This window comes from Pipistrellus hanaki (genome assembly GCF_964339955.1).
Source record: "Pipistrellus hanaki genome assembly, chromosome: 20".
NCBI classification, from domain to species: domain Eukaryota; kingdom Metazoa; phylum Chordata; class Mammalia; order Chiroptera; family Vespertilionidae; genus Pipistrellus; species Pipistrellus hanaki.
Window position 1 is genome coordinate 381,737 of NC_140522.1, and position 13,892 is coordinate 395,628.

General features: G+C 64.8%; 2 protein-coding genes across 2 annotated transcripts in view; one reads left to right on the forward strand and one right to left on the reverse strand.

Moving 5' to 3' along the window:
* Nucleotides 1–561: 561 nt before the first annotated feature.
* TIMM17A (translocase of inner mitochondrial membrane 17A) lies at nt 562–4,564 on the reverse strand. The gene is made up of 6 exons (XM_084868598.1): nt 4,410–4,564; nt 2,310–2,409; nt 2,136–2,199; nt 1,819–1,947; nt 1,236–1,346; nt 562–902 (listed from the first exon to the last, which is right to left on the reverse strand). Exons 1-6 carry the CDS (start codon nt 4,433–4,435, stop codon nt 817–819), a joined length of 516 nt encoding a protein of 171 aa, XP_084724724.1. The 5' UTR covers nt 4,436–4,564; the 3' UTR covers nt 562–816.
* Nucleotides 4,565–8,507: 3,943 nt separating this feature from the next.
* Nucleotides 8,508–13,892, forward strand: part of LMOD1 (leiomodin 1) — an 18,279-nt gene continuing 12,894 nt past the window's right edge. The window contains exon 1 of the mRNA XM_084868604.1: nt 8,508–9,272. Within this exon, the coding sequence (XP_084724730.1) occupies nt 9,006–9,272 (267 nt within the window). The 5' untranslated portion in view covers nt 8,508–9,005. The remainder of the gene's footprint in view (nt 9,273–13,892) is intronic.

Sequence of the window (13,892 nt, forward strand, 5' to 3'; positions counted from 1 at the left end):
CGGTCGCCGTCAGGGGTTAGGCCTGGACCAGCTCCGCATTCCCGCCCTCGTCTTTAAACCGCTCTCCCCCGCACCGGCCCCTGGGGACCCCCTCGGAACGGGAAGAGCTACAGACGGACAACAGACACGCACACGCCAGCAAGCACAGCCCCGCAGCCACGGGGACGCAGACCACAAGCAAGAGCCGGCCCCTCGCCCCTCGGGCTGGCTACGTTTCTGGAAAAGGAGAGGAAGTGCTGGCAAGGAGGTGAGAACTGGAGTCCCCGGCGTAGCTGCGGGGAACGCGGCCGGCAGCCGCTGTGGGAGCGCGATGGTTCTACCCGTGAATAGAGGCCGGGAAACCTGCTCGGGCGCCGGGCTGGCCGGGAGGAGGCGGCTCTGGAGGCAGCAGCCTCCCGGGGGGAGCGTGGCCTCGGCCGGCCGGCCAGGGGACCGGCTGCGGAAGGACCCGGCGGGCTGCAGGGCCTCCTCACCCACACGCTCAGGGAGACCCCGACCAGACCGCGGCCCCCGCAGGCTCTGCGTCACGGCGAGTCCGCAGAGGAAGGCAGAGTCTGGGGCTTACGAAGGAGGAGCAAGCTCCGGGGTTTATTGTTGGACTGAGAGCACACGTCCCCGAGGAGACAGATGGCGGCCCCGCTCGCCGCTGAGCCCCGTGGTCCTGCCTCTTCGTAAAGGGATCAGACGCCTACAGCGCACTCCAGGGCGAATAAATAGTGGATCATCACTCCCCCACCCCAAGTTCCTTTAAACAGGAAAACGCTACTGTCTCTCCGTGGCCCCCGGCCGGGAACGGACGTGCTGGGCGGAGACGTCCTACTGGAACTGCCGGTAGTCTCCGAACGGCGAGGACGGCAGGGGGGCGGCGGGCAGCTGGGAGGGGTCCTCGGCGAACGGAGGCCCTGCGGGGCAGAGAGGGGAGCGTTAACCCGTGAGCTCGCACAGCGAGGAACCAGCCCCCGGGAAGGGAAGCCCCCTGTGCGCCGACACGTGTGTGCGTCACGCTCACAGCCCGGCACGCGTCCCCTGACACAGGGTCACACACACACACACACACACACACACACACACACACACACCACACACACCCCCGTCCCTCAGAAAACCCTTCCCCTGAGAACCCAGGGGGCCTCGGACAGGAGCCACTCCCCCCGCCCCCCACAGCCGGCACAGCCAACAGCGCGTGTTTTAACGCGTTTCCTTTAAACGCCGGAGGCCATTCCCAGGACGCTCACCGTTGGGGAACTGCGCGGAGGCAAAGCGCGTCAGCAGGATGCCCGCTCCCTCGATGAGGGCCAAGAGGATGCCGCCCATCGCGGCCGAGCCCACCATGGCCACCGGCCCGTCTGGAACACGGCGAGAGGCCACGTCAGCGGAGCGCGGGCTCGCCGCCGACACGGCCAAGGACAGAGCAGTCCACGGGCCGCCCACCGCCCCGGCCCCCGGCCCACGCCCTCTCACCGCCCCGGCCGGGCCAACTGCCCCACCAGCTCCCTGCCTGTCCGTGTCAACGACCTCTCCCTCCCCTCCGGACCCGGTGCCCCCCGTTTGTGTGGTGGGGGGCTGCTGTCACGCGGCGATGGCTGAGCTGCACAGTCGACTCCCCCCCCCCCCCCCCCAGAGCCAGAAAGCCTAAAACGTTTACTACCCGACTCCACAGGCAGTGTGCCAACTCCCAACGCCCGGCCTGAACCAGGGAGCCCACGGGAGTCTGGGTTGTGCTGTGCCAACTCCAGCGACGCCCGTCTCACACCCTCCGGGCGTCAGTGAAGCGGGCACAGAGGGGCACCCGCGGCCGCGGTGTCCGCGAGCGCTTACTTCTGGCGGCCAGGATGGCTCCGGTCAGGGCCCCGCTGCTGATGGAGTTCCAGGGGTCCTCCTTCCCTCGCACCTGCACCAGGCTGCAGTCGATCATGGAGAACAGGCCGCCCCACACCGCAAAGCTGCCTGTTCATGTCCAAACAGAACAACCCAGGTCTCACTTTTCATCTTAAAGTGTCATCACAAACAAACAAACAAACAAACAAACAAAAAAATACGTTCCGCCCTCGCCGGTGTGGCTCAGTGGGCGGAGCTCCACCTTCACGAAAAACAGAACCATCTGCGGCCCACACACGGGACACCTGCCTCCTTACCTCCCAGCGGCGGGGCCCTGGTTTTAATGGCCGTCAAGCTCCCCCGCAGCCTGTGGCTCACTCCCTGCGGAGAAGCAGACACACGTGTGTTCCAAGGGCCGTCCGTGACCCGGGCAGCAAGCCCAGGCCTCCGGCGGCGGCCGGCGGCGGCGACAACACGGAACCCCGGCTCACCGCGGGAGAATTGCGAAAGCCTTTGACCGCCTGGAAGATGCCGCCGCCGATGGTGCCCATGGTGAAGGCCCCGCCACAGTCGTCCACGATCCGCCAGGGGCTGGGGGTGGGGAGAGGGAAGGAGGAAAAGGAGAGAGCTTACCTCTCGGTCTCACTCATAAACCTCACAACGTCTCTGCTGATCCCGCAGGGTCCTCTGCGACCAATCCGCAGTCTTACGTATCCGGCCCCGAGTCACCCGAGCCGGGAGCCGCGGAGCCGGCTCACGCTTTGCGAGGTGTGCCCGTTGGTGATGCAGATTTTTCCCAATAGATGGAGTCACACGTATGTTGACGTGTGTGCGATTTGACATGTGTGCTGTTTTGTTGTATTGCTCCTTCAGACGACCCCTTGTTCCAATGGCTCACGCACTTTCTGAGCAACCCTTCAAAACTTACTAAGTTGAAAATTGAGTCTCTGAATGGTCTGCCTCAAAACAAGAAAAGTTCTATTGGGCCAAGACCGGTCTGACTCGGTGGATAGAGCGTCGGCCTGCGGCCTGAAGGGTCCCAGGTATGATTCCGGTCAAGGGCATGTACATTGGTTGCGGGCACGTCCCCATTAGGGGGCGTGCAGGAGGCATCTGATCGATGACTCTCATCGATGTTTATAACTATCTCTCTCCCTTCCTCTCTGTAAAAAATCAATAAAATAAAAAAAAGTTCTATTGGGACGGTACCCACAAATGACCTGGAAGATGGGGGAAACATATAGCTAGCGACGGACATTACTTTGAACAAAACACCTTTTAAAAAAAAAAAAATGTATTTTTTTCTTTTTTTAAATACATATCTATTTTCTTTATTTTTCACAGAGAGGAAGGGAAAGGGATAGAGCGCTACTAGGTACATGCCCTTGACAGGAATCGAACCCGGGACCCCTCGGTCCGCAGGCCGACGCTCTATCCACTGAGCCACACCGGCTGGGCCAAGGGTGTCCATTATGGTCATTGCCTCTGACAACCAGGGACACGCCATCCACCGAGCCAAACCAGCCAGGGCGAACAGAGCACTTTGGATGTCTCTCTTGGAATTCTCATGCTTTCTTTGATGACAAAACCCGTATCATTAACCGGTACACCTAGTCCTCATTCATTCAACAGAAGTCGGGGTGCGGGGGAGCCCCTGCCAAAGCCAGTAGACCCTGTACAAGGTAAGTAACGCCGGGGAGGGGGGGGTCATATTACCCTCAGGAAGGTGACCCCTCCCTGCCCTGACAGGGGGCAGGAGAGTCACCCCAAACAAGGGGGTTTCTCACTCAGGACCCCAGGAGCCTTCAACGCGGGCAACCCGGGAAGGCGATCCCGCCCTCTGTGGTGACCTCCCCGTGTGCCTGCCTTCCTCCTGCTCTCATCCTGAGCCTGAAAAAACCGCTCCCTCCGTGACTGCCGAATGAATGAATGAGTGAATGAATGAATGAGTGAGTGAATGAGTGAGTGAATGAATGAGTGAATGAGTGAGTGGAGTGAATGAATAAGTGAATGAGTGAATGAGTGAGTGAATGAATGAGTGAGTGAATTAGTGAATGAATGAGTGAGTGAATGAGTGCGTGAATGAGTGCGTGAATGAGTGAATGAGTGAGTGAACGAGTGAGTGAGTGAATGAGTGAACGAGTGAGTGAGTGAATGAGTGAATGAGTGAGTGAATGAATGAGTGAGTAAGTGAATGAGAGAATCTCCCTTTGGGGTAAAATCGTGGGAAACGCCCCGCCAGGCGGGCAGGCATCGCGACACCAAAGCCCGGGACGGCGCCCCGAGACCAGACACGCGCCCGGGGTGACCTGGGCCGGCGGCGGGGGCCGGTGTGACCCCCACACAGGTCGGCGGCCCGGGTGGGAGCGGGTCTCCCGGGGGCTCCCTCCCGCCCGAGCCCGGACCGCGCCCCGGGCCACCGCAAGGTCACGGGGGCGGGGCGCGGCGTGCGGGAGGCCCGCGTGGGGGAGCCGAGGGGCCGCTTCCGCCCGCGGCTCCCGGGCCGGCGTCGTCGCCCTGGGAGCCTGGGAGGCCGAGGAGGGCGGCGGGCGGCCGGCAGGGCCCGGCGGGGAGGACGCCGGCCCACTCACCAGGGCTCCCGCGCGTACTCCTCCATCTTGACTCGGGCGCGCGAGCGACGCCGGGAGAGCCGGGCAGGCCATGAACCGGAAGCGGAAGTTCCCCCGGCGGAGGGCGTGAAGGCCTGCGGGGATTGGCTCGTCGCTTCCGAAGCGCAGCCAATGGGAACGCGGAAGCGTGAAGCTGGCCCCGCCCAGGCCCCCAGGCGGCGGGTGTGGGAATGCGGGGCGGAAGTTACCAGTCCCCGAGGCTGGGGGTCCGGAGGGAAGCGTTGGGTCTTCCCGCTGAGGTTGGGGCTCACCAACGCCCCAATACACCCCCTTTCAGCTCGAATGAATGGAGCCTGATCGGCTCGACCGGATCGCGAAGCTCTCGCCGCCGGCACGCAGCCCTCGGGCCCCGGCGCCTGGAGCGGGGCGAGGGGACCGCCCCGGCGGCGGGCGAGGCGCGCGGACCCGGAGGGATCCCCCCGGGGGCTCGACGGCGGGACGGCGACCCCAGTCTCTGCCGGGCCTCCCTCCAGGGGACCTCGGAAGCCGTGATCGGGGACCCAGCGCCCCCTAGTGGCCGCGGACCGGCCTCGCCCATCCAGGCCGCATGCAGCCTGGAGATGGACTGAGGACGCTCACCTGGGACAACGGGGGCCGCCCCCCACCCCACCCCCCTCTCCCGCAGCCGGAAATCCGAGTGTAGCTTAGGGTCCCCCCAAACGTCACTGCGGAGAGGGTCCTGCGGGCCGGAAGCCACGCGCTCTGTGTGTCCTGGGTGCTCTGCTCCGCACGCCTGCAACCAGGGAGCTGGAGGGCAGGAATCCTCATGAGAAAATCGTGGGGGCCCTGGCCGGTGTGGCTCAGTGGATAGGGCGTCGGCCTGCGGACTGAAGGATCCTGCGTTCGATTCTGGTCAAGGGCACTTGCCCGGTTTGCGGGCACATCCCCAGTTGGGGACTTGCAGGAGGCAGCCAATCCATGATTCTCTCTCATCGTGGATGTTTCTATCTCTCTCTCTCCCTCTCCTTTCCTCTCTGCAATCAATAAAAATCTATTTAAAAAAAAAAAATCGCGGGGAGAGGAGATAATTGGCAGCACCTGGTGTCTCCATCATTGAGGCATCGCCTCCATCAGTGTCCCCCCCAATGTCGCCTTTGGGGGATGTGCCAGAGAATCACCCACAAGTGACAGGAGAGGTTCAGGAATCCTTCTTCCCAGCCAGACACCTCCCCCCACCCCACCCACCACTCAGGGGAAAAAACCCCCGGTCGCCCTAGCCGGTGTGGCTCAGTGGATAGAGCATCTGCCAGAGGACTGAAGGGTCCCGGGTTCGATTCCGGTCCAGGGCATGTGCCTTGGTTGCAGGCTCCTCCCCGGCCCGGGCCCTGGTTGGGGCCTCTTCTCTGTCTTTCCCTCTCTCTTCCACTCTCCCTAAACATCAATGGAAAAATATCTTCAGGTGAGGATGGGGAAAAAAAGAAAAAAAAAAAGTTGTCTTTAAAAACACACACACCCACACACACACACACACAGCCGAAACCGGTGTGGCTCAGCGGTAAAGCGTCGGTCTGCGGACTGAAGGGTCCCGGGTTCGATTCCGGTCAAGGGCATGTACTTTGGTTGCGGGCACATCCCCGGTAGGGGGTGTGCAAGAGGCAGCTGGTCAATGTTTCTCTCTCATCGACGTTTCTAGCTCTCTATCTCTCTCCCTTCCTCTCTGTAAAAAATCAATAAAATATATTTTAAAAATAAAAATAAAGTAAAAACACACACACACAAACACACAAAACACACACACACACACACACACACACACACACACACACAAGAAAACCCCAATTGTCATGGACAAGGCTCACCCACAGGCAGCTCTAGAGTTTGGGGCTCCAGTCTGGGGGGGGCAGGGGTTCTCTCCTCTCTTCTGCCTTCGTGTCACCCCACTTCCTACATTCAGTGACCGCACACCCCTTCCTCTAGGCAGGTCCCTGTACCCCCTCACTGCCCACGCCTCCGGCTCAGAGACGTGAGAAGGCGCCCGAGGTCACACACCTCAGACCTGAGCCCAGGTCATTCGACTCCGGAGCCCGCACCTTCTCTGCTTTCCTGCACCCCCACCCCCAACCCCCTTTCACAGACCGAAGCCAGTCTCCGAGAGGAAGGTGACTGGCCCAGCAGCAAAGCCAGGACCCGACGCAGGTCGGTCGCCGAGAAAGGCCAGGCTTTGGGTTCTTGTTGTGGTAAAGCTGGTGTAGAAGGTTGTCTACACTTCAGCCCTGACCGGTGTGGCTCAGTGGATAGGGCGCCGGCCTACGGACTGAAGGGTCCCAGGTTCGATTCCGGTCAAGGGCATGGATCTTGGTTGCAGGCACATCGCCAACGGGGGGTGTGTAGGAGGCAGCTGATGGATGTTTCGCTCTCATCCATGTTTCTAACTCTCTATCCCTCTCTATTCCTGGCCCTGGCTGGATTGGCTTGGTGGATAGAGCATCTGCCTGAGCACTGAAGGGTTCTGGGTTTGATTTCAGTCAGGGGCACATGCCTGGATTATTGTGAGCTCCATCCCCTGTGGGGGGCGTGCAGGAGGCAGCTGATCCATGATTCTCTCTCATCCTTGATGTTTCTCTCCCTCTCCCTTCCTCTCTGGCATCAATAAAAAAAAAAAAAAAAAAGATTATCTACACTTCAGGGACACATTATCATTCTTTAAAGTTATTTCTAAATATATTTTCATTGATTTCAGAGAGAGAGAGAGAGAGAGAGAGAGAGAGAGAGAGAGAGAGAGAGAGAAACATCCATGATGAGAGAAAACCATGGATCAGCTGCCCCCTGTACACCCCCCAAAACCCTGCCATGTGCCCTTGACGGGACCGAACCCAGGACACTTCAGTTTGCAGGTCGATGCTCTACCCACTGAGCCACACCGGCCAGGGGCCACACAGATGTGGTAGCGTGTGTCCTACCCCCACAGTCTCAGACGTGGCCCCAGGCCACCCACAGGCCTCCTTCCCCACTGCCTCCTCCGCCTGCCTCCCCTCCGCCCGCCTCCCCTCCACCTGGAGCTGGGCCGCGGGCAGGGGGTGGCTCTGGGCCCGGCCTCGTCCCGGCCGATCGGTCCATCCCGGGACCCGGACCCGCCCGGCAGGGCCGCCCCGGAGGCCGCGCCTCCTGCTCGGGTGGCCGGACGCCAGGAAAGACGGCCGCGCCTGCCCGATGGGTTACAGGCGGCTGCTCGGCCGCGGCAGGAGATTGGAATGTCGGCGGCCGCCTCGGCGTGAGGGACCGCCGCGGAGAGCCCGCTGCAACCGGATCCTCCCGGTTATGTTTCCCCGAAGACTCGGGGGAAGCGTGCTCTGGAAGGGGGCCGCGGTGGCCACCTGCCCCCTGCTCCCTTCACTCCACCCGCTCCCCCACCCCGCCCCTCCCCACACCCCGCCCACTCCCCCCACCCCACCCCACTCCCTGAGAAAACCCCACAGACGCGGCCGGAGCAGGGAGAAGCCGAGGGAGGGAGGTCTGAACCCCCTTCCCAAGAGCCGGGGCTTCCTGGAAACAGAACTGATGGCCCTTTAGGACGCTCCTGCCTGCACCCCTCTTTTTTTAAAAATATATATATTTTATTGATTTTTTCCCAGAGAGGAAAGGAGAGGGAGTGAGTGCCAGAAACATCGATGAGAGAGAAACATCCATCAGCTGCCTCCTGCACGCCCCCCACCTGGGGATGAGCCCGCCACCAAGGTCCATGCCCTTGACCGGGATCGAACCCGGGACCCTCCAGTCCGCAGGCCGACGCTCTCTCCGCGGAGCCACACCGGTTATGGCCTGCACCCCTCTCTCTTCCTCCCCCACACGGCCGGCCCGCTCCAGTTTGCCAACAGCAGGGGAGGGCTTATGGCTAGCCCTCCAGGGGCGGCCTGAGCCGCTGGGGCTCCGATGCTCGCACCCTGGTTGGCGGGGACCATGGGCGGGCGGGCGGGCGGGCAGGCAGGATCCTGAATGGAATGTGTTTCCTGGGGCTGCAAAGAGCTGGGCACCCCCCCACACACACACCCCACCCCACCCGCCCCCTCAGGACCAAACACAGGAGGAAGGGGCAGTGGACGGGGTCCGACCACAGGGCATCTGGCATCTGGGGGGCGGGGGTGACACGCGCCCTCGAACCCCCGCCCCCGCGGCTCTGCTCGCCGGGCTGGCCCGGCTCAGAGGCCGGCTGCGTTTTTGCCTCTTTTCCTCCCCGAGCGGGCAGCTTGTCTTTAAAAGGCTAAATGCTCCGCACTAAATTTGGTCACACCGCGGCCGCTCCAAGATTCCCTGGAATGTCCTCAAGTTTCAGCTCTGACGGGCGGTGGGCCCGCCCCCTGCCCCCCCTGTCCCGCTCCTCCCTCCGGGGGATTGGCCGGTCCTCCCGGGCCGGCCGGGCTCATTGGCTGCTGGCAGGCGGCTGGTCCACACGCCCGGGCGGCCGGAGGCTCACCCAGCACCTGCCCAGAGGAGCCTGGTCCTCGAGCAGAGCCGCCGGGGGTCTCTCCCACGCCCCCCAGCCCCGTCCGGACCCTCCCGTCCCACCCACAGCGGCTCCCCCCCCCCAGCACGGCCCCCGGCCCCCCAGGAGCCGCCGAGATGTCCAAGGTGGCCAAGTACCGCCGGCAGGTGAGCGAGGACCCCGACATCGACAGCCTGCTGTCCACGCTGTCGCCCGAGGAGATGGAGGAGCTGGAGAAGGAGCTGGACGGGGCGGACCCCGACAGCAGCGTGCCCGTGGGGCTGCGGCAGCGCAACCAGACGGACAAGCCGTCCACGGGCGCCTACGACCGCGAGGCCATGCTCAGCTTCTGCGAGGAGACCACCAAGAAGCTCATCCGCAGGGAGCTGTCCCTGGACGTGGACGTGAGTGCGGGCCACGGGGCCACGGGGCCACGGGGGGCCACGGGCGGGGGCCACGGCGGGGGCCACGGGGCGGGGGCCCCTCCCAGGATGGATGGGGTGTGGGGTGATGGAGAAACAGCACCCCACGTCAGAGAGTCAGAGGGGCTGCGGGGTGGGGGGGCCCTGAGCGTGGCCCCCTCACCCGTGGGCTCCGTCACGCGCCCTCTCGCGGTGAGGGCAGGAAGTTGGGGGTGTGGGGTGATGGAGGCTCGGCCCTCCCCGTGGGGACCGGGGACCGGCCGCTCCCAGGAGGCTGGGCAGGTGGGCGTCCCACAGCCACGGAGCCACGGAGCCCATGGGGCTGGGAGGCGGGGCCTGTGCGGCTTGAGTGACATTCCCGGGAGGAGGGGGGCTGCACACTTTCGGGGGGAGCCTCTTGGGGGGGCGGCGCCTCCTCCCGTCAGCTCAGTGTCGGGGGGCCAGGCCCCTCTGTGGGCAGGAGGGGGTCCCAGCAGCACCCTGTTCCTCTGGACTGTGTTTTCCCTCCGGAGAGACAGCCCCTGCCCGCTCCGCACCTGCTGCCTCCCTCCCTCCCTCCCTCCCCTCCTCGGCCTGGTCCTCGGCCTGGGAGGCCTGGTCCCTCCATCCTCCGTCCTCGTCCGGCTCTGCTCCCGGGGGGACCAAGGCCCAGGCCTCTCCCGCCCCCCGAGACTGTGTCCTCCCGAGGAGAGGAGGGCGGTGTTTGCAGTGGCCGCAGCCCTGACCAGCGAGGGGGTGGGCGAGGGAGGAGGGGTGAGGGAGGAGGGGGGGAGGCCCAGCCGGCCCGGCACTGCCCCGCGGGACCGGGTTAAGGTTAGGAGGTCGGGAGGCGGAGGAGCCGGGCAGCTCGGGGCTCAGGGTCCTGGGGGCCTCTGACCGCGACCGGCAAATTCCAAACGGTTTGCAGGGAAATGAGGGGCGAAGGGGCCCGCTGGGGGCCCCCCTCGGGAAGCAGAGAAAGGAAGGAGACGCCCCCAAAGGCGCTGGCACCTGTGAGCACCCCCCCGAGGCCCCTCCTCCGTCCTCCTCGCTCTGTGCCCTTGATGCCGATGCCCAGCGCTCCTGGGCCGGGCTGAGCTCAGACACACACGCACACACACACTCACACTCACGCCACACATACACACACGCACACACATGCCACACACACACACACATACACTCACACACGCACATGCACGCACACACTCACACACACACGCACATGCATGCATGCACTCACACACATACACTCACACTCTCACGCTCACACACACACGCATACACTCACACACACACATGCACGCACACACTCACACACATACACTCACACACACCGCACACGCACAGGCCACACACACACATGCACACACGCTGAATCCCGCCAGGGGCTGTGAGGGCTGCTCTGGAGGTGAATTCCCAGCCTTTCCCTCAGCCAGACCCATGCTCCCCCCACACACACCCCGCCCCCCCCCCCACTTGTTTACGCCCACGGAGCCGGCAGGGAGTGCGCACGCGTGTGCTCACGGCACCCCTCCAGGCCGCTCCCTCCCCCCCGCGCCCCCTCCCCCCGTGGCTGTGTCTGTGTTCCCCCGGCCCAGGGCCTGTGAGGGCCGCCTGGCCGGTCCGAGTTCAGGGTGCATCCTGAGCCCCGGGCAGGGTCCTCTCGGAAGGTCGGGGTGAATGGGGGTGAACCCCACATGGCCGGTGTGAGCATTGCCCCGCGGTCTGCGTAGCCACCCACGGGCCCCTGCCCGCTCCGTCTCCCGGGACAAAGTGCCCGCCTCAGGGTTGTCAGTCTATGGGGCCGGTGGGAGGGGCAGGCTCTGAGCCGGGGTGCAGTGGGCACCCCGTGACCACCGCCCCGAAACCACCAGGTCCCTGGAGCCCAGGCCTAGAAGTCGGGGAGCAAGAGAGAAGCAGATCTACCCCCCACCCCTGCCCGGTCCCCCAGGCCGGTGCACGCCCAGCGGGCCGCTCCCCGAGTGGCCGGAGTAAAGTGGGGGGCGGGGGGCTCTCTCGGACCCGCCCTGGACTCCCCAAAGGAGCTGGGGGTGGATCAGAACAGCGAGGCCACCCCGCACCCCGCCTTTCCTCTGTGTGAGCCGCACAGATCCTGGGAAGCAGGCAGCTCGTCCCCATCACACAGATGGGGAAACCGAGGCCCCGGGAGGGCAAATGTCTGGTCGGTGGCTGCAGCGAGCCTGGCCCGTCCCCCACGGCGAGGAGCGGACGGTTAACCGGTTAACCGGGTGTGGGTTAGACTAACCGGGTGTGGGTCAGACTAACCGGGTGTGGGTCAGACTCACCGGGTGTGGGTTAAACTCACCGGGTGTGGGTTAAACTCACCGGGTGTGGGTTAGACTAACCGGGTGTGGGTTAAACTAACCTGGTGTGGGTTAAACTAACCAGGTGTGGGTCAGACTAACCGGGTGTGGGTTAGACTCACCGGGTGTGGGTCAGACTAACCGGGTGTGGGTTAGACTCACCGGGTGTGGGTTAGACTAACCGGGTGTGGGTTAGACTAACCGGGTGTGGGTTAAACTCACCGGGTGTGGGTTAGACTAACCGGGTGTGGGTTAGACTCACCGGGTGTGGGTTAGACTAACCGGGTGTGGGTTAGACTCACCGGGTGTGGGTTAGACTAACCGGGTGTGGGTTAGACTCACCGGGTGTGGGTTAGACTAACCGGGTGTGGGTTAAACTCACCGGGTGTGGGTTAAACTAACCGGGTGTGGGTTAGACTCACCGGGTGTGGGTTAGAGGTTAACAGGAGCCACACCGGGGCAGGCCAGGGAGCCGGCCTGATGGGGCACCGGGCAGGAGGGAACTGGGTTCATTCCTCGTAGGTGGGTGTACCAGGCGTCAGCTGCTGCGGATCTCTGCGGTGAAGGATCCCCACCTGGCGGACAGGGAGCCGGAAGTGCTCCTGGAAGACCAGGCGGGGGGCGGGGTTGGGTTAGGGCCGGGGTCGGCAAAGTGCGGCTCTCTGGCCCCCGAGTGCTTGGCAGAGGCCAGCTGAGGGGCCCCCTAATCCAGTTCACAGTGACACGCCTGCCCACGTAGTTTACCTGTAAAAAACGGGCTCTCCAAAGAGATGTTGATGTTTGGCTCTGCGGACGGATGAGTCTGCCGACCGCTGGGTTAGGGGATCTGCTTTAAAACATAATGAGGAAGGGGGGGGGAGGGGGGAGGGAGGGGGAGTGGGCCCCCCACGGGGCACCCACCGTCCTGATGGTAGTCACCTCTGCGCTCGCTCTCGCTCTCTCTCTCTCTCTCTCTCTCTCTCTCTCCCCCCCTCCCTTTTATTGAGTGAAGGTCAGGGGTCGCGGCGAGGGGCGGGGCTGGGCAGAGCTGACCCGCCCTCCTCCCTCTGACGGGCGGCTCCCTCCCCTGTGCCAGCCGGGCCTCCCTCAGGTGGAGGCCCAGCCCAGCCGGCAGGTGTGCAGCCCGACCGGGCTCAGGTTTCGGGAACTGGATCCCCAGAGCCTGTGTCAGCTCCGGTCCTCCTCCCCAGCCTCCTCCCCGCTCCTGCCTCCACCACCTCCCCCAACCCAGGCCAGAGCCTCCACCCCCGGGGCCTCCCCCCCCCCCGGGGCCTCCCCCCCCACCGGGGCCTCCCCCCCCCCCCCCGGGGCCTCCCCCCCCGCCCCGGGGCCAGAGCCTCCGCCCCCAGAGCCTCCTCCCCGCTCCTGCCTCCACCCCCGGGGCCTCCCCCCCCCCCCCCCCCCCCCCCCCCCGGGCCAGAGCCTCCGCCCCCAGAGCCTCCGCCCCCAGAGCCTCCACCCCCAGGGCCTCCACCCCCAGAGCCTCCACCCCCAGGGCCTCCACCCCCAGGGCCTCCACCCCCAGAGCCTCCACCCCCAGAGCCTCCACCCCCAGGGCCTCCACCCCCAGAGCCTCCACCCCCAGGGCCTCCACCCCCAGGGCCTCCGCCCCCAGGGCCTCCACCCCCGGGGCCAGAGCCTCCGCCAGGGGGCGCTGGGGTGTCAGCAGGCCGGGCGGAGGCTCTTTAGGGTCCCCCTGTGAAGGGGGGGTGGGAGGGGATGAGGGGGGGACTTGAGAGATCCCCCTGGGCCAGCCTCCTGACCTTCCTCCCCCACCTGCCCTGGTCATGCCCAGCACCCACGAACCCCTGCAGGGATGGGGGGCCAGGGGAGGGGGTGCCGGGGGAGGGGGTCCCGGGGGAGGGGGTGCCGGGGTTAGGGGGTGGCGGGGTTAGGGGGTGTCAGGGTTAGGGGGTGGCGGGGTTAGGGGGTGTCAGGGTTAGGGGGTGTCGGGGTTAGGGGGTGTCAGGATTAGGGGGTGCCGGGGTTAGGGGGTGGCGGGGTTAGGGGGTGTCGGGGTTAGGGGGTGTCAGGATTAGGGGGTGCCGGGGGAGGGGTGCCAGGGGAGGGGGTGCAGCCCTCGCCCTCAGACTGCCCTCTGCAGGGTCCATGGGGCGCTGGGCAGCTCAGCCCTCGGTTTAGGGGATTAACCGCCTGCTGCGCCCAGAATAGCCTGGAGGGGGGGGCAGAGGGGGGAGGGGGGCAGGGGGGCAGAGGGGGCAGAGGGGGGAGGGGGGGCAGGGGGGCAGAGGGGCAGAGAGGGGGAGGGGTGGGGGCAGAGCGGGGCAGAGGGGAA

Bases quoted from the DNA above. Each gene is read 5' to 3' on its own strand.
- TIMM17A (XM_084868598.1), bottom strand. From the start codon at position 4,435: ATGGAGGAGTACGCGCGGGAGCCCTG. The intron at 1,948-2,135 runs GTAAGGAGGCAG...GGACATGAACAG, and splicing joins CAGGGCCCCGCCGCTGGGAG to GCAGCTTTGCGGTGTGGGGC. The intron at 1,347-1,818 runs GTAAGCGCTCGC...GCCGTGTTCCAG, and splicing joins AGCCATCCTGGCCGCCAGAA to ACGGGCCGGTGGCCATGGTG.